At 51.5% G+C, this 24509-nt stretch overlaps 1 protein-coding gene across 48 annotated transcripts in view; it reads right to left on the bottom strand.

Annotated features, from left to right (window-relative positions):
• Positions 1-3042: 3042 nt before the first annotated feature.
• The window catches only part of LOC138922993 (ral guanine nucleotide dissociation stimulator-like), a 90368-nt gene continuing 68901 nt past the window's right edge, over positions 3043-24509 (bottom strand). For 35 of the 48 annotated variants that reach the window (XM_070259494.1, XM_070259491.1, XM_070259496.1 and 32 more), the window contains 15 exons: positions 14511-16845; positions 11511-11621; positions 10448-10641; positions 9739-9846; positions 8884-9074; positions 8457-8737; positions 7456-7671; positions 7007-7110; positions 6417-6486; positions 5570-5638; positions 5052-5126; positions 4433-4465; positions 3938-4059; positions 3641-3732; positions 3043-3346 (listed from right to left, as the gene is read on the bottom strand). In XM_070259494.1, coding sequence (XP_070115595.1) covers positions 3285-3346; positions 3641-3732; positions 3938-4059; positions 4433-4465; positions 5052-5126; positions 5570-5638; positions 6417-6486; positions 7007-7110; positions 7456-7671; positions 8457-8737; positions 8884-9074; positions 9739-9846; positions 10448-10599 — 1575 coding nt within the window. In that variant the 5' untranslated portion in view covers positions 10600-10641; positions 11511-11621; positions 14511-16845 and the 3' untranslated portion in view covers positions 3043-3284. Of the gene's footprint in view, positions 3347-3640; positions 3733-3937; positions 4060-4432; positions 4466-5051; positions 5127-5569; positions 5639-6416; positions 6487-7006; positions 7111-7455; positions 7672-8456; positions 8738-8883; positions 9075-9738; positions 9847-10447; positions 10642-11510; positions 11622-14510; positions 16846-24509 lie in introns of those variants that run through there. The other 13 variants (XR_011436120.1, XR_011436122.1, XR_011436121.1 and 10 more) reach the window with 1 other exon arrangement.

Raw genomic sequence — 24509 nt, 5'->3', positions numbered from 1 at the left:
CCTATGCTGTGGGAATGTCCTGTGAGGGAAAGAGCTGTGAGCTGTCCTCAGCCAATATTCCCAGGAGCTGTGGGGTGGATGCCTTGGCCTTGAGCATGAGTCTGGGCTGAGTCTCAATGTTTCAACGGCACTTCTCCTTCACCGTGGTCTTCCTTCCCAACCCAGTTAACAAACTCCCCATGGGAGGATGTCCCTGGGAGGACTTATGTAGAGCTCTGCCTTTCCCTGTGATTGGCTGAGAGAAAGGCATGGGGGAAGACCAGAATCTCTCTCTCCAGCATTCAGACCCTCTTACCTGGGGGCTTCTGGAGAGCTCCAGAAGGGTTCCGACCTCGGCTGACACTGCTGAAGTTGTTCCTGTAACAGTGGCCACGGATTTGCTGTAGTCCGGCGCTTGTAGTTAGGGAGAGTCCGATTCCCTCCACAGAGCCAGAACAGTGTGCTCTCCAAGGTCTTGGCATCACAGGGACAGGCCTGGTAGACATCGAAACCCAGGGGCAGGTTGGCGAGTCGAGGGGTGTTCTCGTTGGTCTCCTCAAGGGTGAAAGAAAGGCCAGTCTATGCTGGTAATTCTTCCAGACACACCTAAGCCAGGGGGCAGCATTCAGGAGAATGGTCGAGTCATGCCATTCAGGGACAAATCCTAAGCCAAGCCTAGAGAAAGGCAGGGTTCTGGACTCAGGTTACCCATCCAGAGATGCTCCTGTTTTGGCAGATAGAGGGGGTGTGAACATGGTTCCCAGGGCTCTAGAACTCCCTGGCATGGCTCTCTCACTGTGATGAGGCAAATCATGTCCAAATCAGCAAGACGGGTGTTCAGGGCACTGTGAGTCGGGGGAGACGGCATTAGGCTGGATGGTATGGCTGTCAACTGGACAGATTTTTTGTTAGCTCCCATAAATGGAAGATGCATCTGTGCATGGACCACACAGCAAGAAGTTCTCGAGGTCCGTGAGTGAGGAGTACAAACACCGTCTCATCGACCACTTTGGAAAGACTGAGTTGAATCCCAAAGTGGCCTTGTTTTCGCTTGCACTGGAAGCCAAGATGCAAGCATCCGTCCTTAGACCTGGAATAGTTTAAATGGCACCCAGCTTACCAGTTCCTCAAACATTTTGAGCATTTCCTGCCAACACCATATTCACCTGAGGCATTTCAAGGGACTCACATTGTTACTTTCTCTTCCCCTAAGTCAGCTCCTAGGAAGCCAGTTTTGGTAACTTCTGTGTGCCTTGAACAAGAAACATTTCATCCAGATTTGCTAATTTCTTTCCTCGTGGACTTCCACAACCTACTTCCAATTTGGAAACCCAAAGATGGGATGAATGGTGCCTCCTGTGTCCACAGCTGTACTCCCACAACAAACTAAATATTGCTACCTGCCGGGTCGGCTCTCAGGAGCACCCCAGTCCCGGAGGAGACTCTCTTGGGACACCCATGCCTTCATCCCAGCCCTGGGCTAGCCCTGGGACCTGCCACGACTCTTTCTCCTCCGAGGGACAGCACAGCCTTCCCCACCTTCCTCTGGCAAGTCTCTTTGCTGGGTGGCTGTGCCGCATCAGCAAAGACCTGGGCTGCCGGGGACCAGGATTGATCCTCAGCTTCCCGCGGTGCTGAGATGGCCTCCCTGGCAGAGCCCAGCCTGCCTGTGTCTGAGTGACACTTGCAGCCACCAGGAAGGAGGGGATAACTCAGAAGTGCCAAGCGCTTCACCCTGCCCTTGTCTTTCAGGCTCTTTCCAAGGGACGACATTGCAAAGGGTGGGTGGTCACGCTTTCGCTCCTGCTTCTGGACCCGGTGCTCCTGTTGAGCTCAGAGCAGTGTCTGTTTAGCACCCAGATGGGAAGCATTTCAGCATTTCCCTTGGTAAGGCTGTGTCCACGCACATCCACAGATCATCAGGTTGCTGACATTCCCCGCAAGACCCCCAACTCACACCCTTCTTAGGCCTCCTCTTTCAAAGCTCCCAACAGGAAAGGCACATATCCCCATGACAGAACCACAGCACAAGACTGTGGAAAAGAACACACCCAGCCGAGGGGCTGCACACTTGCTGGGCTCAGGCCCAGCAACGACTTTAGGAAAATCACTAAAAATACTCCAGATTGTGTAAATTTGGGACTGTCCGACACCACAGGCCTGGGAAGCACACAGGCCCAGAAGTCACCCTCGGCAGCAGGGAGACTGTAGGGTCATTCCTGGTCACGATGATGATGAGAAAGGCTGGGGGCATCTAGGGAATTTCTGCCCCAAGATACAACTGTATGCAAAAGTGCAGAGATGCTGAAAATCCTACCTCACAGGGAGCACTAGGTTTATGGAGGGAGACCTGGCTGAGGCCCTAAAAGCTGCATCCCACAGCTTTCCCCTTGGATAGGCAACAAGCAGGAAATGGTATTGGGAGTCAGGGACCAGAAGCCCAGGGGGATCCAGTCTAGGTCAGAGGTGAACAGGGAGCCCCTAGTGGGCCCGAGAAGGAAGAGTCCTGCCTGCCCATGGTCCATGTCCACAGGACCTTCCTCTGGCCTCGTCCTCTCTATGTGCACGTTTTGAGCTTTTGACGGTATTTTCCCCACTTAGAGCTGAAGCCATTGCGGAGACTGAATCAGAAAACAAGGTCCTAATCTGTGTGCAAGAGAAACTGGGAAAATGTTCCCTCTTCCAGCAGAGTGTCGAAAGGCAGCCACTGTCCTGGGCAGGACGTGTGTTAGGGACAGGCACGTGCTAGTTTGACAGACACACCCAGCTTAGTGGTTGTGGCTCTGCCTGAGAAAACGCCTCCAACCGCTTAGTCCCAAGAGGTCGGAGGGGCCATCTCTGCTCCTGGACAGGGTGAACCACACTGCAATGATCCTGTCCTCGGCGGGAGGGGCACTTGGGCACGTCCTTCAGTAGCCAGGGAGGGGACTGGCACTTCTCCCTTCTCCACATAAACTGAGCCGCTCACTCTGGGAGATTTCTAAATTCGAGGAGGAATGTGAGTTTCTGGATCTGGTTTCCATGAGTGCTGCGAGCGAAAGACTCACACCTCCACTCCCAGGATTAGAAAGAAGCAACAATTTAATATAATACTCAAACGGAGCATTTACCATTGACAGCAAAATATGGCCCTGCCAAATAGGGAAATAGGTGCTGGGCAAAAGGGGGGAGGGGGAAGAGGGGTTGGTGCCTTCCCTCGTGGCCAACAGGGGACCCCAAGAAACGGATCACAAAGTTCTCCTCATCAGAATCAGGGGAGGTGGCCCTGTGCACCCTGAGTGTCAATGCTGTGTCCCCGCTGTAGCTCAGCTGGTCTCAGGAGGGTCATCGACCACCACCACTGGGCCCTTGGTTGGGGGTCTGGTGTCTGGAGAAAGAGAGGCATTTCCTGAGCGGCCTGCCCTGGAACCACAATGCACACCCCATCCCGGCCCCCACTGCGCTCTGTGCTCAGTCAGCCAAGAGAACCCCATCTGATTTAGCGTCACCCACTTCACAGAGGAGGAAACCAGTCCCAGAAACGTGAGTGCAACCGCCCAGGACGGGACTGCTCAGCAGTGGAGCTGGAACCCAGGGCCAGCTGTCTGCCTCCCCAGGCCCACGCTCAGCCTGAATGTTTCCTGAGCCCATGGTTTCAGCCACTGCCGGTCTGGACACTCACTCTGGCCTGAGCGGTTCTTCTTGCCTTTGAAGAAGAGTCGAATCTTTCTGACCCAGTGGTATCGGGGCTCCAGCTGGCAGGACAGGCTGTAGCTACAGGACAGAGCGGAGCTGGGAGCTCTCAGGAGCCACACATCACATGTGCGTCCTGGAGCCTGCCAGCAGCTGGGGTGGAAGGGCCCCAGGGGTCGCCATGCAATCAGATCAGGGGCTGACCATGGAGCAACGGCCATGGGCTCTGGAGCTGGTCAGCAGAGAGAGGCTGCCCTGCCCTCCCCCAACTCCTGACCCGACTCACCTCTCCTCCTTGCTCAGGGGCTCCACGGCCTGGAACCAGGCCCCAAAGTGCTCGTCGGGCTGCACGGTGTACAGATTTGCAGCCTCCTGGAGCAGCTCGATCTCGTCCATCAGTTTGAATTGCTAGGACAGAGCAAGCACAGGATGCCCACAGGGCCTGAGTGGGGGACCCTGCAGGGCTCGTGGAGGGGGTGAGGAAGGGGGCAAGGGGCCAGTCTGGGACCTTTGCCCACTTGGGAACCCTCCCTCCCTGCGATTCCAGTCAGGGCTTGCCTGCTGTCACACTTGGCCCAAAATAGCTCCTCCTCCAGGAAGGAGTCTTTGATGCCAGCCCTTCCCCCACCCACCAATGCCATAGGATCCCTAGCTCTGTATATCGAACTGTGCAAATAAATGTTCCACCCTGGGGATTGGGTCAGAGGGGGTCCTGCCCACTGCGGGGGGGTCTCTGATTTCCAACCCCCACCCTCCCCACCGGGAGGCCGCAGCCGCTTACCTCATTCCATTTCCGACAGTTGAGCACATTGCCCTGGAAAGCAGACAGCCGCAGTCCATCAGAAACAGCCCCCTGGGGCCAGCACTAGCCCCCGTCCACACCTCTTGCAATGTTGCACTACTGCCAGTGGGCAGGCCCATCCAGAGCCCGGACTTGGACCTGGGCCAGTCTCTGGGCTCCAGAGCAGGGGGCGCAGAGCAACTGAGGCAACAGACCTTGTGACCCAACCCTCTCTGATGACACGTGGGGAGACTCAGGCCTCAGGCAGGAAGGGACAGCTCAGCCTCTGATGTGCTTCCTGACTGGGAGGGGCCCGACTTCTCTTGCCTCACTGGCAGGGCCAGAGGGAGAGGCTGAGTCCAGCTCAGACACCACCTCCTGCGGCCACACAGTCAGGCAGCTCTGAGCCTCAGCAGCCCAGGGAACCTGGACGGTGGCTTATGCAGAGCCTGCATCACCCACTGGGGAGATGGGCCTGACACCCCAACTCCCACACGAGGCTGGAGGCCCTGCTGAGAGGACCTTTGCCAAATGCAGAGAGCTCAGGGCTCAGGACAGGACTCTCTCCTCCCCACCCTCAGGAGCCTGAGCCCCCGGACCCACCTCCGGGCTCACTCACCTCCACATAATCCTCCATCGTAGCGTCCAGCAGCTCCAGGGAATGGAAAAACGTCACCAGGGAGGGGACGACCCCCTGTGCCGCCATCGGGATGGGCATGGTGATGAGCTCCCGCTCTCAGGTGCCCCCATGAACCTTCCCCTGAAACCCCTCAGCCCAGCCTCCTGCCCACCCCACGCTCCCACACAGAGCAGCCTAGGATCCTCGGGACACCCCAACACACACAATTCCCTCCCCCGCTCCCCTCCAGGAACACCAAACTCCGTCAGTCAAGTCCCAGGGCTGGCTGTTGGCCCCTCCCAGGGGCAGTGGCCCCTGCCCTTCCCCACCCCAAATCTGCCCTGCTGCCAGCCCTTCCAGGCCTCCTCCCGCTCACTGCCACTGCAGGCCCGTCATGCTTGGCAGCCACAGCAGATTCGCCTGAGGAGGAAGGCCCCTCTCCTGAGGGAGGTCTCCAGCTGGGAGGGGGAGCCCCCTCTCCTCTGACTCCTAGGCCCCTCCCCCACAGTCACCCCCACCTGCTGCCGCTGCCTCTCCTGGGCTCCCTGGCAGGCCCTCTCTGCAGTCTTTAACACGGAGGTCGCCTCCTGTCGGGGCCGAGGACAGGGTCAGTGCGCCCATACTCCCCTCCGCATGTCCCCCAAGGCCCCTGATCTCAGACCCTGGCCATCGGCTCCAGTCCCCTGCTGCCTCTGCTGCTCCCACCTCCAGGGTGCTCTGATTCTAGACCAGTCCCAGCTCCAGGACTCAGTCCTGTGTGACCTTGGGCCTGCCCAGGCCTCCCTGGCCCTCTTTCCTCAGCTGAAAAGTGTGAGGAGAACGTCACCTGCTTCCAGGAGTCTCCTGAGGACACAGAGTCATCCGCGTGTCATCACTGCTCTCCCCTCACCTCTCGAGGAGGAGCCGGCACAAATCTCCTCACATTCCTGTCCTCCCTTGGATGGTAGCACCCCGCTGGGAGGCCTGCACCGCTGATCATTTCCCTCCACTTCCCAGAGGAGGAGACGGAGGCCCCCAGAGGGGCAGTGACTGGCTCAAAGACCCACTGGGAGAGGCTGCTCCCCGTGCCAGCTACAGGCCCTGTCCCCGCTGCCTTCACCCCAGCCCTGGCTCCAAATCTGACCAAGGCCCCGACCTCCGGACTCCAGGGGTGCGTCCAGACCCCAGCTGAACAGACAGGGAGGGGGAGGGCAGGGTGTCTTGCAGGGCCTGGCCGAGTGGCCCCGGCCTGCCCCACCCTCACCGGGCTCTCTGACCCCCAGCCTGGGCCGAGCCTTGCCATAGCCTCACCTCCTAGGATCCCCTCGGGATGCTCCCCTCCCCTCTCCTTCTGGCCTCCTTCCAGATCTCCAGCCTCCAGGTTACCTGCACCAGCAGCTCCCTGCTCACGCGTTTCTCTCTCCTGACCCACTTCTTCCAGGTTCGAGAACTCTCCCTGCGGGGTGGGGAAAGAAAGAAAGAAAGAAAGCAAGAAAAACTGTGGGATGCTTGAAGGCAAATCCCATTTATTTGAGAACCCAGCAGATCCAAACCGCCTGGGGCCTGGATGAGGGATTTCACTGGGGTGCTCTGAGCTCTAAGGTCCCCATGGGACTGCGGAGGGGCCTCCCCTCTTGTCCTCGGGGCCTCCATTCCCAGATGTCCCAAACAGATCTCTTTGGAACAGTGTTGGTTTCAGCTGCATAGAGGCTTCTGTTGCTGCAAAGGAAACACTTGACAATCTCCACCTGGGCTCAAGCCAGGATCTGGTCTGGAAGGAAATGAATCCCTGGGACAGAACTGCTGGCCTAAGGGCGCTGAGAGACTCAGAGACCCAGCACCCAGCTCAGTTCCTGTGCCCGGCGTTCGCTGTCTTCCAGGTGGCCTCAGCTGACTTTGGGGGACATGCCGGCCCAAATCAGGCTGCCTGGGCCACCTCACCCTCATGGTGCTTGGCTGGAGAGCAGACTACCCACCTGGAAACTTGTCCCCAGGTGTCTTGGAGACGGGCAATGGCAGGGCTCTGCAGGGCAGAAAGGATTGTGTGGAGGGAACAGAAGTTCCCGAGCCCTCGGCACTCCTGGGGAAGGGAAGAGATGGAGCCGTGATGGGGAGCTGAAGTTCTGCTGCCTCTGGTTTCTGTCCCCTCACGGACTTCCCCTGTCCTGGAGGAGACAGATGCCCAGGGAAGCCAGGGAGGGCACACCTGCCACCCGACGAGTAACACTGCCAGGCACAAGGATTTGTAGCTCAACACAAGGAAGGAAGTGAGCTTGTCCCCACTGGGACCTCAAGTCAAGGTCAATGTGGCCCTGGCATGAGGGTCAAGGGACAGTCCAGGGACTAAGACCCCAGACTTCAATCCTGAGGGCTGAGAAACAAGAGGCAATTCCCACGCATCCAGACAGGGCATGCCAAGGCTTACCTCAGCCACCCTGATCCACAGCTCAACCACCCTGGCCCTGTCCTGCGCTGTCATGCTGGGGTCCCCAAGGCAGGTGACGAGGATGCAATTGGCCACGGTGTTGTCGTGCATCACACTGTCACGGACGGTGGGTGCCAGGTACTCTCGTTCCCTGTTGTCACGCTCGGACCAGATGGAGCCGAGGCAGTGGGCGGGCACCAACGTCTTGAACAGCTCCTGCAGAAGATTCGGAGTGTCACCCGGTCCTGCCGCACCCCAGCTCGGCGTCCACAGTCCCCCATAGGCCCAGGCACGGTGAGATCAGAACTGGAGCTCAGGAAGCAGAGCATGTGGCCTGAGGCTTGTGGGAGTCCCTGGGTTTTGTCTGTGTCCACTGAATGCACCCAGTCCAGGATGACCCCGGACACAGTACTGTGGGGAAGGGAGGGGACATTTGCTCCCAGCCCCGTCTCACTTCCTCCAAGCTCCAGAAGGCAGCCCACACATGCCCACCAGAAGGGCCATCATGCACCCATCCCAGTGCCCCTCGGGTCCCACACCCCATTCCCATGCACATTCCCCCGAGGCAGGGACAACCCCCAGCTTTGTTTGACTGTCTCCACTGGAGTCAATACACATCACCTTCCTGCTAAGTGCTGAGGCTGTCTGGGCCACCTGCGCAGATGGGGGATCCACCCAAGGACCTGGCAGCACTTCAGTGAGTGCCCATCCCCCACCAAAGGGCCAGACTCTGCCCACCTTCCACTCTCTCCCACCTCATTCATCGGCACAGCCACCCTGTACAGCAGGTGCTCTGACTGTCCGTCTCTACTGTCCCCTGTTCGCTAGGGGACAGCGAAGGCTTGGGAGAAAGAAAGCTGCCCAGGTCACAGTGTTGATAAGAGAGGGAGCAGGGATTTGGACCCAGATCATCGGAATCCCGAGCAGGGAATGGCAGGTGTGGGGTGGCTCATGGCACCGGGAAGGCAGGGGCCACCCGCCCCGCGAGCTCCTCTGCTCACCGCAGCCATCCTCGTCAGCTGCTCTGCCACCAGCTGGGGAGGGAAGTCCAAGATGTTCAGCTTCTCCTCCCGCAGCTGGTCCTCGGTGGTCACGGCCCAGGGGCAGTTGGGCTCTGGGGCTGCCTCTAATGGTGGCCCTTGCTCTGGTCCTGGAGTGGCCGACTCAGGGGCTGCTGGCTCCAGCTCTACCACACGTGGTGAGACTGGAGGTGCAGCTGGCTCCAGCCCGGGGGCTGGCACTGGCTCTGGCTCTGGAAGTGGCAGGAGCTTTGGAGCTGGCTCTAGAGCAGGATAAAGAGAAAGTTTCACCCACACACCTGACAGTTTCTGTGCCTTTCCAAAGATAGGAAGGGCTCCACTGCCTCTAAGGGAACGCTAGCCCATGAACCTCAACACAGACAGTCTTCCCAGACTCCAGTCCCCTCACCTTTCCGTTCGGCCTCAATGGCCTTGAGATGCTCCAGGTGGCCTGGCAGAAGGTAGGCATGGCCCTCCACATGGGAGCCACCAAAGCTGACGTGCAGAGTGGCCAGCTGCAGGGTCCAAGCGGGAAACCGCAGGGGCTCCCTGCAATCCTGCCCTTGGCCCAGCCAGGTTCCCAGCAGGAAATAGATAGCACTGCGTGGAGGCAGATGGGCCAGAGAGTCAGTGGCCTGGCCTTTCCTTAAACACCGCCCTCCCAAGGCACTCTTGTTAGCATCTGCGCCCCTTTGCCAGACCCTCCCCCTCCAGAGGAGGGCCCCATCCCAGCCCTGAGCCCTGGCTGGCTGTCCTGGCTGTGGCAGGCCTGCTCATCCAGCAGGCTGAACACAGAGTCTGTGAGAGTCTCTTGTTCCCACCGATACTCTCCTCCCCAAGGGTCTGGACACAGCCCACCCAAGCCCTGCATGAATGTGGGCCACTGGAATGAAGACTCCAGCAGATTTGGGAGCAGCTTGCTCACACACCTCCTACTATGGACCTGGCGGTGGTGCTCACAAGGGGTGGATGTGGAGAAAGGGAGGCAGGAGGGGCTGGGACTCTGCTGGGAGTGGGTCTCTAGGGGACAACGCAGCCCAGTCTCCTTTCCAATTCTCAAGGGGCCTGGGACCCATGCACAGCTGTCTTTGAGTCCAGTCCTGCCGGAGTGGAAGCCACCAGAACTCAGCCCTCCCATGGGAATCACAAGATGGGTGAGATGCAGTGTTCTCCCAGGCCTGACCCGGCCACAGCCTCCATCCTCTCCCCACACCCTGTTTGCAAGAGACAGGAGGCCGTCCTTCTCGACCCAAAGACCACTCACTTTGGGAGGTGGTCCTGTCCTCCAGCATCCCGCACGCAATGGGCCAAGCTGCCTCCATGTGTCCCAAAGGGGATGAGGGCATCGCCCGGGATGGAGGGTAGATGGGACCTGTGAATGATGTCAAGTGTGACTGTCTGACTCTCAGATTAGAGGGGAGGGCCAGGGAGGCTGTCTGCTTCAGTCACTGAGTGACACTTAGTGTGTCCAGAAGTCCTGCTCAGAGTAGGTCCTTCATAGACATTGTTGAATGACCTCCAAGCAGAACCACCCTGGGTGTCTGAGTGGGCCTGTGGCCCCTCTGTGGCCCTAGAGATCCCTAAGTGGCTACACCAAGGACAAGCACCAGGGCCAGCTGGATGGCATCTCAAACTCCTTGACAGGGTGCTCTCCAGGTGCTTTTCCAAACTCAAAAAGCCACAAGCCAGTGAAGGGAGAGGAAGACTACTTTCCGTGGGGGACAGAGAAATAATCACCACCAGCAACCACAGCATGGCCCACCACCCTCTCTGCAGAGCCGGGCACCAGGGCAGCACCTGGAGGGCTGATCCCATTCATCCCTGGGAGAAGCCTAGCAAGTTCATCCTCTCCCACCCCACGTTTCAGAGGAGCCAACTCAGGCTCAGAGAGATGCGGTGACATTCCCAAGGCAAGACACACAGCTGGCAGTGGGCAGAGTCACCACTGTGCTGAGGGGGAGGTGGGCAGTCACCTGGGAAACAGCTGGTCCAGCACCTGGTGGGCTGTGCTGGAGCCTGAGTAGCTGCAGAGGGAGGTGATGACACTGCAGAGGACTCTGCTGGGGAAGGCTGGCAGCACAGTCTCTGAGAGCCTCTGCATCATGCCTGCCTGGAGGGCACGCATCCTGCAGGCCTCAGTGACAGACAGAGTGGACTCATCTTCACTCTGGGTGGGACGAGCAGGGACACAGAGTCAGGGTCACCACTGCGAACCACCAGCGTTATCGGGGTCTGCAGCTGACGCAGGAACTCCTAGCCCCTCCCAGACGTCTGCGACAGGAGAGACAGGGGTCCCAACTCAGCAAAGTTCTGGGCTCTCAAAGTACAATCTGACTTTGGTCCTGCGAAGGATTCCACACTGAGCTCCCTCAAGGCCATTTGCTCGCTGAGGGACAACAGAGCTCCCTCTGTGCAGAGCACCAGCCCAGTGAACACTCAACAGACACCCCTCTCTAGAGAGGAGAACAGAGGCTTAGGCATGCCAAGTGGCTTCTCTAGGTCCTGTGGCTCAGAACTGAGAACCGCCCAAAGTGAGGGCTGAGGGACATCCCCTCTAACTGCCTGAGGCTTCATCAGACGCTGACCTGGAGGGAAATGTTATGTGGCCACCTCACCCCTCCCAGGTCTGGAAACAGTGTACAGGGCAGTGACACGTTCTGAGAACCCCTTTGACTTTCAAACACGCTGACGGTTATTTCTTTTACATTAAAGGGAGTTTGGAGACCCTTGTTATCGAGCTTTCATTTTCCAAAAAAGGCAAAATTCAAAGATACTCAGGGCCTATTGGGAAGTGACAACGACATCAACGTTTTCTCTAATCTTCCTAGGAAAATGCAAAGAGTGCCCTCCTACCCTCCTATGCAGCTGGTGGGGAGGAGCGGAAGTCCAGATTCCTTTGGGAATGGGACTGTGGGACACTCATGGGGGACAGCCCTGTTAGGGTCCCAGGAGAACGGCAGTTTGAGGTTGGATTCTGGGCCTGCCCTGGTCATCTCAGGGGCCTGGGTGGGAAGACCCCTCCGTGCCCACTCTCACCTCAGAGCAGCCCTGGTTATTGATGGTGGCGCGGTGCAGCTGGTCCCTGTCCAGGGAGATGGAGTACCCGAAGCCATCCGTCAGCTCTTCCACCACCTCCTGCGTGCAGCTCTGCAAAGACAGTGCCCGAGAGCCGGGCCGGGAGGTCTGAGGGGCATGCCTCGACTTGGCCACAGGAGGAAACCCCAGCACAGATCAGGTACCGAGCAGCATCTGCATAGACCTCTAGCCAGGGAGGGAATGAGATGACACCTGGAGGGCTCGGGACTAACCTATGGGTAGAGGAGCTTGGTTCCCAGCACCTACTCTCCCATCCTGCTAGCCACCACCTAGGCTGGGAACACGACACACTGCCAGGCTTCCAACACCGAGCAAATGGCTCCTGCCCAGGGTGGGTCCCCACTCAGCACCGCCGTCCCTCTCTCACTCCCCTCCGACACACAAGGAGGCTCAAATTGTTGTGCGGGTGGCATCCAGTTGTGGCCTAACCCGGTTGGCTTTCCCTGTGTTACCTGAGTGCTCCTCCTGCCAGTTGGACAGAGGCGGTGCAGGTGAGGGCCAAGCCAGTGTCTATAGTGACTGAAAAGGCTCTTTTTCTTGGCTTTCCTGAAGCCAGAGCCTCCACAACTCGGGAGACAGCAGGAGAACATCCTCTTGTCTTCAGTGTCGCCACTCAAGTGGGCTCAATAGGATGCTATGTCTAGAATGTGGACGCCTGGAGACCAGTGTGCTAAGTTCTGTTGGGGTCTGTCTCCAAGGAAGTGAGGTCACTTCCTCAAGTTTCCCTTACCTGGGCGCCTTCTTCAATAACACCCACCGAAAACCTCTCTGGGATCTTGGCTGCTCACCCTCCTTGCCCATGTCACCTCCAGAACTGTACACAAATAGCCAGCACAGATCCCAACACAGGACCTTGAGATGGAACCAGGGTTCCAGCTTGAGGACATCCAGCTGAGTTCCGACCTCTTTTTTCCTACAAGCTCTGTGTCCTGGAAATGCCAATGGGCCTCCCAGGGCCTCCTCAATCACCCAACCTGCACGATGGGGACGAGGCCAGAAATATCTCCCTTGGGACATCCTCAAGTGTAGAACAGACAATAGCGACAACACCTGTGGTCTGGTTTCCATGTGTCTGATGCACACACTTAGAGATGAAAGAATCACAAGAAGGGGTGGGATGTAGTGTGGAGTACCCCTCAAAACAGGACTGGGTTCCAGCTCTGTGACCTTGAGAAAGTCACTGCCCCTCTGGGCCTCATTTCCAGGTCTGCACCTTTAAGAGGTGGAAATTAGGGGAAATTCAGATACTTCCATTCACTGGCATGAAACCTTCCCAGGTCTCCTGTTTGACTTAGAATCAGACCCAAGTGCCTCGTGTCGGCCTATGTAGTGGGCAGCCTCCACTATGGCTCCTGGTGCTCACTGTCTTCTGCTGTGCACGTCCTTGTGGAACCACAAGTGGTCAGGAACTGCCTTGTGAATAGAATGCAGCCAAGGTGATGGGATGGCCTGCCACCCAGGGTTAAGAACAAAAAGCCTGGCCCTTCCTTCTTACTCATTGGCTTTAGTCCCCTCCGTCTTTCCCTCCTTCTGTTTCCATCTCTCTCTCTCTCTGCAGCTTATATCTCTGGAACTGGGGGAGCAAGTGTGCATGTTTTCAGTTGTCCTATGAAGATGTTCCATAGGAGAGAACGGAGGGAATGATCGACCAACAGACAGGCAGGAACTCAGACTTTCAGTCCAAACAAACCCCGTCAACATGCATGTGAGTGAACTTGGGAGCAAACCCTCCACGAGTCGAGCCGCAATATAGCCGCAGCCCCTGCTTCACGGAGACCTTGAGGCGGAGGCACCCAGCTAAGCTGTGCCCCATTCCTGGCACACAGAATTTGTGAGATGTTAAGGATTTGTATTTTCTAGGTGCAATGTCTTAGAGCAGTGTCATCAGAGAGCGACGGGAAAAGCACAGTCTGCCAGTTCCTGCCCTCTGGCCCTGCCTGTCCCCATCTACCCTCCTCTCCCTTCTCAGGCTCCTTCCAGCTACACTGCCCTCTTTCGGACATTGTCTGGTCAGACCCACTTCTTCCTGTGAGCCTCTGCGCCAGCGGTGCCTTCTCCCTGACACTCAAACTGTTCCCAGACACAGGCAGGCGTGCCTCTCATCTGGCACCCTGCTGACAGCAAATGTCACCCCTATGATGCCTTTCAGAGCCTCCCAGGCACAGGCTCCACTGTCACAGGTCTCCCACCTGCAAGGGCATCTCATGATGTCCTCCTCCTTGGTCTCATCTGGATAAAGTGAGTCCATGAAGGAGGGCTTTCTGCTTGGTGGACGAGGAGGCAGCTTCTTCTGGTTTCCTCAGGATCATGACTGTCTCTTCTGGGCTGAATGTTTCCCCTCCCAAGTCCATTGTGAAAGGAAATTCTCATTCCCTTGCTTTCAAGGGTCTGGTTTCCCCAAGAACACAGGGAGACTGGCCTCTCCCTGGAATGCGGCACCAGCCCCTACACCCAAAGCCAGAAAATTAGCACCCAGCTTGAAACACCACCAGATCCTGAAGTCAATTCCTGCTGAGGTCCCCCATCCATTTTGTAACCCCATAGTATCTCCTGATCTCACCTTTCCCCTAAGACACAGCTCCCAGCCTGCCCTTGGCTTCTTACAGGAACAGTGGGATTTCCCAGAAGCACTCCCAGCCTGGGCAAGAAATGTTTTGAAATGTTCTCTATGTATTTTCCAGGACATGGGATATGGGGAGAAGTCATTTTGGTTGTGTATGTGCAACAGTTTTGATGCGAATAGCATCTTTTTCAGACAGAGATCAAAGAGTGGGGCTACCGGGTGTAACAAGAAAATGGATACACTGAGCCAACGTCTTCATGGTGTGAAGTCATAGGGAGCAAAGAACATGGTTAAGAGCAGAGAATATGGAGCCACAACTTAGGTTCAAATTCCACCTCAATCACTTCCTAGATATTGGTAGAGGGCAAAGTACTTACCTCATTGGTGCCTCAGTTTCTTCATCTGTTGTTGGCAAGAAGGATAAGCATACCTAATTTGTGAGGATATGGAGAGTGCTAAAGGAGTTAATGTTTCAAAACACTTGCAACATCCAGCACATTGCATGCCCTGTACGCATACATTACAAATGAAATGTAAATGTTCTTCTGACGCTGTCTGTTTGCTCCAGACGGGAGACTAGGGGCTGGAAGGATGTAGACAGCACTCCCTGAGACAGGATGAATCGATGAATGAGCAACACTGTTGAAGGCATTACCAATGGCAGATCCGCCTCCCTATGGACATTCCCAAGGACAATCACACCCAAGCATCCCTCCTCCGTCCTGCATCGTCTTCTGGGATTCTATCCAGGAATCACGGGGGCTTCTTGAACCCTGGGACCCACACCCACCACAGGTTCTCTTCTGTCTGGCAGCAAACCCCAGGCCTTGTCCTAATGGCTGCAGCCCACAGGCTCTGACTCAGATCCTTTTCTTCACTTGAGGGAGACGTGTCATTCCCAGAGCTGGGCACACAGAGTGTCAGCCTTGGAGGAAATGCCTCCCTGGCCAGTGGCAGGTGGAAGAGCGCCGTGACGGAGTAGGATTTGGGGAGAGTCCTCCAGGTGTGGTCAGAAGGGGCCCAGCCAGGGCATTTGTCAGCAAGGTCTGGTTGGTGGACCTTGGTGGCAAAAGAGTGGTGGGGACAGCATGTTTTAGAGTTCCTGGCATGAGACAATCCACAGGATGGTCATGAAGTCAGAATCAGCCTAACGAGGTCCAGCTCAATCCACTGTCATCTGTTCCCTGACTGGCTCACTAATCCAGGAGTGATTTACAAGGGCGATATTCGTGTTCTACCATCTTTTCGTTGATTGGCAGGAGCTAGTATTCTTTACAAAACTTGTGTACTTTTACATAGGAAAGGATAGGTGAGTTCTGTAACAACCCTTCTTGCAAAGTTCTCACTAACGTATTGAGTCTCTAACAGAATCCGCCGCTGGGAACTTCACCAAAGATCCTGACCTTTACTCTCTGGTTTTAGATCTTCCTGGTTGGTAAATTTTCTTGACTCCTGGCTCCTTTCCTGAGGTTCGTCCACTTAGAGCAATGTAGGACTGCAAGCTCTTGCCACTTGAGAAGTAGTGGTTCAACTCTATGATGATGTTGGTCTTGCTTACTAAGTGTGTGTGTGTGTATGTATGTGTGTATGAGACTGTTTTCTGCATGTTGCCACGTGGGTCAGATTGACTCCTTTCCTTGGAAAAATTGTCCCTAACCACTTTCTCTGGGCTTTATTTTCACGTCTTGAACAGTGCTGTCCAACAGTAGAATTTCACACTCTATCTAATGAAATTTAAACTTTTTTTAAATACTGACATTTAAAAAAGTAAAAATAAACAAGTGAAACTAATTTTTAATGGTATATTTAAACCCATTATAACCAAGATATTACCATCTGTCCAGGCAATCTATATAAAAATTAATAGTGAGATAGTTCACATTTTTTTTTATTGGGATCAACAAATCCATTTACATAGTCTCCATTTGTAAGCTGAAACTTTTTACATATGTGGTTTCTGTGTCCCCCACTCAGAACCTGGGCTGACTTGTTAGAGAGGAAATAAAGCAGAACAGGCATAAGTAACGATCACTGTCAATCCAGCTCAGCACAAACACTCACAACTGACAAAAAGGCTGTCCCTGACCAGGGAGTAGAGGTCCCTCGGGGTCACATGGTGGATCAGCTGGTTCAGCACCCAGGAATGCTGCTCTCTGTCACATGGGGTCTCTGTCACACTCTCCATCATGAGCCATGGGGTCAGGGTGGTAGGTGCAGACAGCTTCCATGCTGGAGGCTGCCCCTTCCTCCGCAGGCCCGGGGAGAGAGGAATGTGGGGACTCTAGAGAGATGTCCTGAATCCTCTGATAATGGGGGCCAGAGGGAGGGAGGGAGGAGCAAATTGGCAGTCAGTGGCAAGAGTGAAAACTGCGGTGGTCACCGAAAGTGTTCATGACTCTCATATGCTCAGAAAAGGGACTTCCCTGAGGGAGATCAGTCTACAGCCCAAGACAAGGGACCCAGGCTGCTCTTCTTGAACAAGGATCCAAGCAGGGGAGGAGGCAGGAGGAGGATGAGCAGGAGAGACAGCAGGTGGGGTGCGGCTGGCTGGGACTCATCCTGCCGGGAGCTGCTGACACCAGGGTCTCATCAGGTGCTGCAGGACTCTCTCAGTGGAGTTCAATGTGGCTGAGCTCTTGCTCATGTCTGTCAAATACTGGATGTTGGAGATGGTGGAGTTGAGTGTGAGGGCCTTCAGGTCGTGCCCCTTGGCTGCAAGAAGAGAGGGAGAGAGATGGCCATCACTGAGAGCTGGGCTGAGACCAGATCAGAAGCCTGAACTCAGTATCATCTGTTGCCTTTGCTCCCAGTGGAACCACCACCCAATGCTGCGCTCATCCAAGTTGAAGCCAGCATATCTCTCAGCTCCTCCTCCCTCCCCTGCCGGTAACACCAATTGCACCTACAGATTGCTCCTCAATGCATTCCTTCTGTTCATTCACGTCCCAGGTAGGTCTTATCTTTTCTCACCGGAACCAACACCCTAACATGCTCACTGGATGCATTGTCTAAAGGATGTTCTCTGCCTTGAACATTAGAAGCATTTTTCTGAAATGAAGATCTCACTAGAACACTCCTGCTCTAGCATCACCCATGGCTCCCTAAGGCCTTCAGGGTTAAGTTCAAACTTCTTGACCTGGCACTCAAAGCCCTTGCACATCTGGCTCCTGCTGACTCTTCAGCCTCATTGATGCATTCACTCTGAGTTAGGCTTTGTGCTTCAGGCAAACCAAATTCCTGTCACTTCTCCCGTACACTATGCTGTTTTTGCCTACAGGGCCATTGCTCATGCAATTTCCTCTGCCAGGAACACGCTCCACACCTTATTTCCCTATATAACTCCTACTCCTTCTTAAAGACCCCAATTGGGCAAAACTCCCTCCAGAGAGCTCTTCCCACCCAAAGGATGCCAGGTGCTTCTCCTCAAAGCATCCCACCTTGTATTAGAATTTTCTGTGACTTTCACAAGACCAGGGGCTCTCTGAGGGCTGCATCAGATTGAAATATTGGTCTAATCCTTGTGATCAGCATGCTTGCCCTCAAAGCAGAATTGCACACCTCGGCTTCCCAGCTGCCCAGTAAGAATTGGTCAGTTGAGGTGTGGGGCTGGAGAGCTCCTCTGGGGAAGGAAGAGGGGCCCCCTAGGCCTGTGGTGTCTTCTGGTTGCTCAAGCAATGAGGAAGTAGGCAGGAACATGCTGCCCAGCTCAGGAGCTGTGGAAAGGGCTGTCATCTGGGAGACACAGAGACCCCACACAGTGGGTGAAGCCCCACAGGCTCCTCTGTACTCCAACAGTGGCTGTCCCAGGACAACCATTCACAGGTGAGCCATAAATGTGAGTGACAGAAGGAGGGATTGTGTGAGTAGAGGGATGTTCGAGCCTGTGAGCGAGATGAACCCAAGAGAGACAGTGTGCTTGAAGAAGAGAGACACACAACAAAGAGACAGGTAGAGGCACAGATAGAGGGGATACCTGGATGGACAGAGGAAGAGTGGACAAATGGAGGGTCACAGGGAAAGCAGGAAGAACAAAGACAAGGAAGAGAAGTTGAGAGATGGGAGGAAAGAGGATGGAAGGAGAGAAGAAGGACAAACAGGCGAACAGGCAGGAGGACAGTTGGACAGATTGATACCTGGACAGATGCTTGGGTGGATAGATGGAAGGAAGGAAGGAAAGAAAGAATGGAGGGAGCGAGGGAGGGAGGAATGAAGGATAGGAGGAAGAGAGGAAGGAAGGAGTCTGAGAGGAGGGAGAACTGGGAAAATCACCTGCCCACGTTCAGAGGGTGCTTTAAAGGGAGGGTAAGGCTGAGAATACAGGACCCCTAACTCCCAGGCTTGTGTCCACCTGTCCCAATGCTGCCTGTTATTACTCGTAGAGACGGGCATATGGATGTAAAGGAAACCTTGAGCCCTACCCTCACAACACACAAAGCTCAATTCCTGGACACTTTGACCTAAAGGGGAAAGGTAAAATAATGAAACTTCTAGAAGACAACATAAGAGAACATCCTCGGGACCACAGGGTAGAAAAAACTTCTCAAAGAAGACACACACACACTCTCCATACAAGAAATATCAGTAAACTGGGATTCATTAAAATTTAGGCTTTCGGTTCATCATAAGACACATTACAAGAGGGAATTTGCAAGTCACAGGATGCGAAGAGATTGTCCCAGTTCCAATATTCAACAAAGGATTCACATGCAGAATACAGAAAGTCTTCAGCATATTTATTAGATAAAATGCAGTGAAAGAGATACATATTAATGCTGCTTATTTTAATGAGCCACATTTATTTTACAAGGACAGTGAACAAAGCAATCTGAAAAGCAGGGGGTGGAAAACGAACAGTAGATAAACAGAATCCCAGGAGGGTTTGGAAAAAGCAAGAGAAGCCCCTTACATAACAGTTCATTGGCCTTAGAAAAGGAAAGTACTACTGGATTCTGTTAGGAAGTCAGAAAGATTGAAATATCTAGTGGCTTCAGTGGAAAAATAAGATAGGAAAAAATAACTATGATAGTTATTTGATTTTCCTCCAAATGACTTTATCCCTTAGAGAGCAAGGCACTTTCCTTTTCAATCATCAACACATCAAAGTTTAATTTCCCTCCATTTAGCCTTTTTCGTGGCCATAGGTTAGAAGCAGCAAAGGGGCTGGGCAGGCTGAACCAGTCTGCAGACATACTCTGTCCTGTTCCACACTGGCTCACACACGTGCAAAGTGGTCGCTTCTCACAGGGGAAAAGCCTGCAGGGCTGAGGGGCAGCCACCCCTTGGACCCTGTTTGTTAGTACCATTGGAAATTTCTCCTGAGTCCCTACTCAAAAAGGAAGTGGGTGGGGGGTAGAATAAGAAGGCCATATATTTGAAGGAAATAGGAGAAAATATTTCATTGTGAAAGTAATAAATGTTGCTTTTCAGAAGTCATGTGTATGTTGACAGTCTATGTCTTAAGGTACCATAATGAAACAATGTACACCTCATCTTCTCCCTCTTTTATCTGAGCATTAGGTTAAAATCCATGAAATTCCTAAGCTTAAAAAAACACACAAAAATCACAAGGAAAGTTTTGGAGGTCATGGATGTGTTCAGCACTTGGTTGTGGGGATGATATGATGGGTGTATGCATATGTCCAAACTAATCAATACACATATAGAAAACGTGTGCATTTTTTGTCTATTACTCATACCTCAACAGAGCTAAAAATTCAAATAAATTCCTAAGTTTACTTTTTGAGGGTGTATAAAAGTCAAAATTTCTAATAAAATTCAGATTCTTAATTTCTGAACATAAATAGCATTCCTGCTTTGATGGGCGACCCCACGACTCTCAAAAAAATCAAGAGCAATTGCTACTGTCAATCTCAGTGGAAGTTATTTTCAACACCTCACCCCCTTCTTTACACCTCATTATTTAAAAACCAAGGAAATAGTCTTCAGCTTTTAAAATGAAGGAGTAAATGAGTCAGCTTGACATTATACTTTATTCAAGATTTAATGTTAAATAAAGGAAATAACTGAGCACGAGCAGAATCCCTTCCATAACTCATCTTTTCTCCTATGCTGATAATAAAAATGACACTCTACTTAAACATAGTTTGCATGATATATTCTCAAGTAAATTTACTTCACTGCTGGATATTTTATTTTGAGATTCTTATTCAATTTCTTCATATTTATCTATAAAACTTATTTGGCGTCTTTCATCTTTTTACCATTTTCATCTTTTTAACTTTCGAAGGTTTAACTTTCCAAGAGACGATTTTTTAATGACGAGCTAACTGATGAATTTGTGCACCGACTGTTTTTTTGAGACTGAATATACAAATGGACAAAGGCCAGAGCATTTATGACAGTATAACTCTGACCCCCAACGTGGGAAGCAAACATCCCAAGAAGCCAAATCACAGCCCCTGCAGCATTCAGCACAGAACAGTCAGCACTTGGTCAGTAACTGCCAGTTTCCAAAACTCTCGTTCTGCTTTCAACACAGGACCGCCAGAGAAAGCCACATATGCTCCCTAAACCATCACATAGGGTGCCTGCCTTCTACTTAGTGAGCTCCGGCTTCCCCGTGTCAACAACTTCCAATCAGGCCACCCCTCCCCCACTCTCCTGAACTCTGCCACCCTCTCCCCTCCCTTTCCCTTCTCTCCTCTTCTTGTGCATGCAACAATCCTCTCCTGTCGCATTACAGTCTCTGCAATATTTTTAACGTGTGATAGAGCAGCTCCTCCCTCAGAGTTCTTCCTGGTCCATATTTTCCTAGCTTAGCTTATGTGTTTATTTTTTCCATGTAGGATCATTTATCTAACTCAACATAAAAGCTCGTTAAAATTTTTATTGGCATTGTATTCAATTTATAAAGTAATGGGACTGACCATTTAATGAAACTTCCTAACTTAAAACATAGACTGACTTTCCATTTGCCAACTATTTTTAATTGAAATTTATAGTGTGATCGTTGTAGATTCTACACTGCTGTAAGGAATAACTCCAAAAGTTCCAGTGTACACTTTACCCAGTTCCTTACAATGATAACATTCTGCAAAACTATAGGACGATACCACAGCCAGCTTGTTGGCATTGATGCAATCCACTATCTTATTCAGATTTCTCCAGTTTTACTTGTACTAATTTGTTCCTGTGTATTTAGTTCTGTACAATTTTATCAGATGTGCAAGTTTGTGTATCCATCACAGCTAAAATAATGATCAGTTTTATCACTACAAGGTATTCTTGTATTGCCTATTAAAAAATCAATGGATGTTATTTTTTAGAGCAGTTTTACATTTACAGCAAAATTTAATGAAATACACAGTGTTCTCATATAGTCCTTGCCCCCACATGTGCATAACCTTTCTGTTGTCAATATCCCTCATCAGAGTAGTATACTTTTCACAATTGATGAACATACATAGGCACATCATTATCACTCAAAGTCCATAATTTACATTAAGGTTCACTCTTGGTGTCAGAGATCACTAGGGTATAACTCTGTGGTCCATTTCTGGATTCTCTACTCTGTTCCATTGATTTATGTAGCTGTCCTACAATGAAAATGATGATGCTGTGATTACAGTATGTACAAGGCAATACTAAATATTGTTAAAGTGTTTACTGCCGCATTATTCTTCCTGTCATGATTGTTTTAGCTACTCTCAGCTATGTGCCTTTCTATATAAATTTTAGAAAAAGGTGTCTCTGTCTACAAACTGTGGTGGAATTTTTATTAGAATAATATTAGACCTATAGATCAATTTGGGGATAATTGAGACCTGTACTCATTATTCTATCCAGTAACATGGTGAGGACTGCAGAATTCTCAGCACATAACAACTCCTTCCAAACCCCCACACCAGGAGGAGACTCAACCAGACTCTGGCGTGGCTTCTAGCTGCATGAGTCTGTGTAACCGGAATGACTCCAGCCCACCATTAAAATGCCTTCCTGAGAGCTCAAAGCTGACAGAAAAATTTGCTATTTATTTTAGTCAACACCCAATTATAGGCCTCTGATCCCCCTTCTTAGAGTATTTACTAAAGAGGGCTTACAACTGTAGATATGTATCTCTCACAATTCTCTAAAGGACCTAAGAGCCACTCCTTTGAAATACGATCATTAAGACAGATAGAGCCTCTTTCTCTCAACTTCTGAGTGAGGATAGAATCCTAACTTTGATAACTGCAAAGTAACGAACACAGTGGGTCTAATCACAGTTACGCTGACCAACCTTTGTACTTTTTCACTTCTTTGACTCTACTGAGCCCCTGAACCCTGCTCCTTCATTCCCTCTTTAAAATTCTAGATTCACCTCCGTACAAATCTGAGCGCAGCTCAGCTTCTGTCAGCTGTTACTGAATAAAATCTGCTTTCACCACTTTAACTAATTTCTGCTGCATTTGTCTTTGACAATAGTAAGGCTCTCAATTTATTTGCATCTTCTTTAATCACTGTAATCGGTATTTTATAATTTTCAGCATCAGATCCTGTACACATGTTCTTGAATTTATGCCTGAATATTTCATGTTCTTCGGAGTGGTTTTAAATAATACAGCATTTTCAAGTTTATCATCTGCAGGTTCATCATTAGTTGTAGAAATAAAATTGTCTTTTGTGTGTTGATCTTGTACTTTGTACTTGGTGAACTTTTTGTACTCACGTATTAGTTCTGATTTTTTTTTTTTTTTTTTGGAGATTCCCAGAGTTTTTTTACACAGACAACAATGAAACTAGGAATGGTTACATTTTTTCCTTTCTAAACTCTATGGCTTTTATTTCCTTTACTTCTGTTATTGCCAGAAGCTTCAGTATTTTGTTGAATAAGAGTAGTGAAAGTGGTATTCCTTTCCTTGTTCCTTATTGTGGGGAGAATCATTTAGTGTTTCCCTGTTAAGCATGAAGTCAACTGTGCATTTTCTGTAGATGACCTTCAACAAGTGAAAGTAGTTTCCATCTATTTCAAACTTGCTAGAAAATTTTATGACAAACAGGAGTTGGATTGTATCAAATGTTCTCTCTACATCTCTTGCTTATTAACAAGTCTTGCCCTTAAACAAATAGACAGCCAGTTATTTCTCTGGCAAAAATTGGTTTATCTGGGATTAGCGAAGAATAGCCATTTGGAGTGTGCAACCATGGCAAGCCATGCAGGAGCACCCAGCAAGGAAGAGAGGAGAAGCTCTTTTATCTCAGAGTGGGGAAAACTGTGGGGGCTATTGGACACAGTCTTGAGGGCAGTGGCTTTTCATCGGCAGAGTTGTGACTGTCTCTCCTTGGGTTAGTTTCTGACTGGTCAGGAAGAGAAAGTCTTTATTCTTCCTGTTGCACTGCGCCTTTGACATAGGGCATGAGAACTCCCTCTATTAGCCTTCCAACACTATTTCAACTACGTTTCCGTTTATTAACTTTCACATGTCCCCATTTTGATTTCGATCTTTCTCTGAAAGCACTGTTGATCTGCAGTCAGATTTTTCCAGTTTCAGTAGCCTCTCGTCCCTCGATGCCAGGAAGGAGCTTCTCTGGGAGTCATGTCCCAGGTTGGAGGAAAAACACACAGATTGGAAACCTATTGTGGCCACATTTGAGGAACACGGAGTGAGAGGAGGGAGAACTCTCTGGCACTTTTTACCTGAAGTTTGCATGTTATCAAGATCAGAGGCATTGGAGATGATCTGAAGTGTCATGTCATCCTCAAAGGTTTGGCAGACAAACTTCCAACAGACCTGGTCCAGACACCTTGGAAACCTTCGCATCAGATACTGTCTGCTTCCATTTGGAGAAATCTTTATTTTTAAGTCACCAAATGATGTGCAGTTCCCCCCAGAGTTTGTGCTTTCTTCAGGTGTGTCGCATGAATCCAAGTCTTGAGTTTTGTGGCAAAAAGCTTGGCTAGCAGCGCCCGATTGAGGAAAATACTATCATCTTGGTTGAGTTTTGTTAGTTTGAAATTTTTGGTAAGTTGTTCCTTGTTTTCAAGTTGTTAAATTTATGAGAATGGAGCTGTTTATATTATTTTCAATGGCTGAAGAACCTGCAGTGATCTATCCCTCTAGTGTGTCTCAGGCCTTTGAGGGTGAAGAGGCTTCCCCAAAGCTTCTTGAGGCAGAACCCTGTTTGCTGTTGGCCCCTAACAGCTTGAGTGCATCTGGGTTGGGGAGGAGACAGAGACTTCCAAGAACAAGTTGTTTCTTCTTGAAGGAATGCTGAAGATGCCCAAAGTATGGTACTTTGACATACAAATTATTTTGAGCCAAAAGCAATCGAGAGCCAGCAGATGCAGGAAAAACTCTTGATCTCCACCTTGACTGCTTTAAATGAAGGATAGACTTCCTCTTTGGAAAGGAAATTTATGTTTCTAAAGGAAATTT

This window comes from Equus caballus, unplaced genomic scaffold (assembly GCF_041296265.1).
Source record: "Equus caballus isolate H_3958 breed thoroughbred unplaced genomic scaffold, TB-T2T haplotype2-0000437, whole genome shotgun sequence".
Taxonomy (NCBI): Eukaryota; Metazoa; Chordata; class Mammalia; order Perissodactyla; family Equidae; genus Equus; species Equus caballus.
This window is presented reverse-complemented; position numbering and strand designations above follow the sequence as displayed.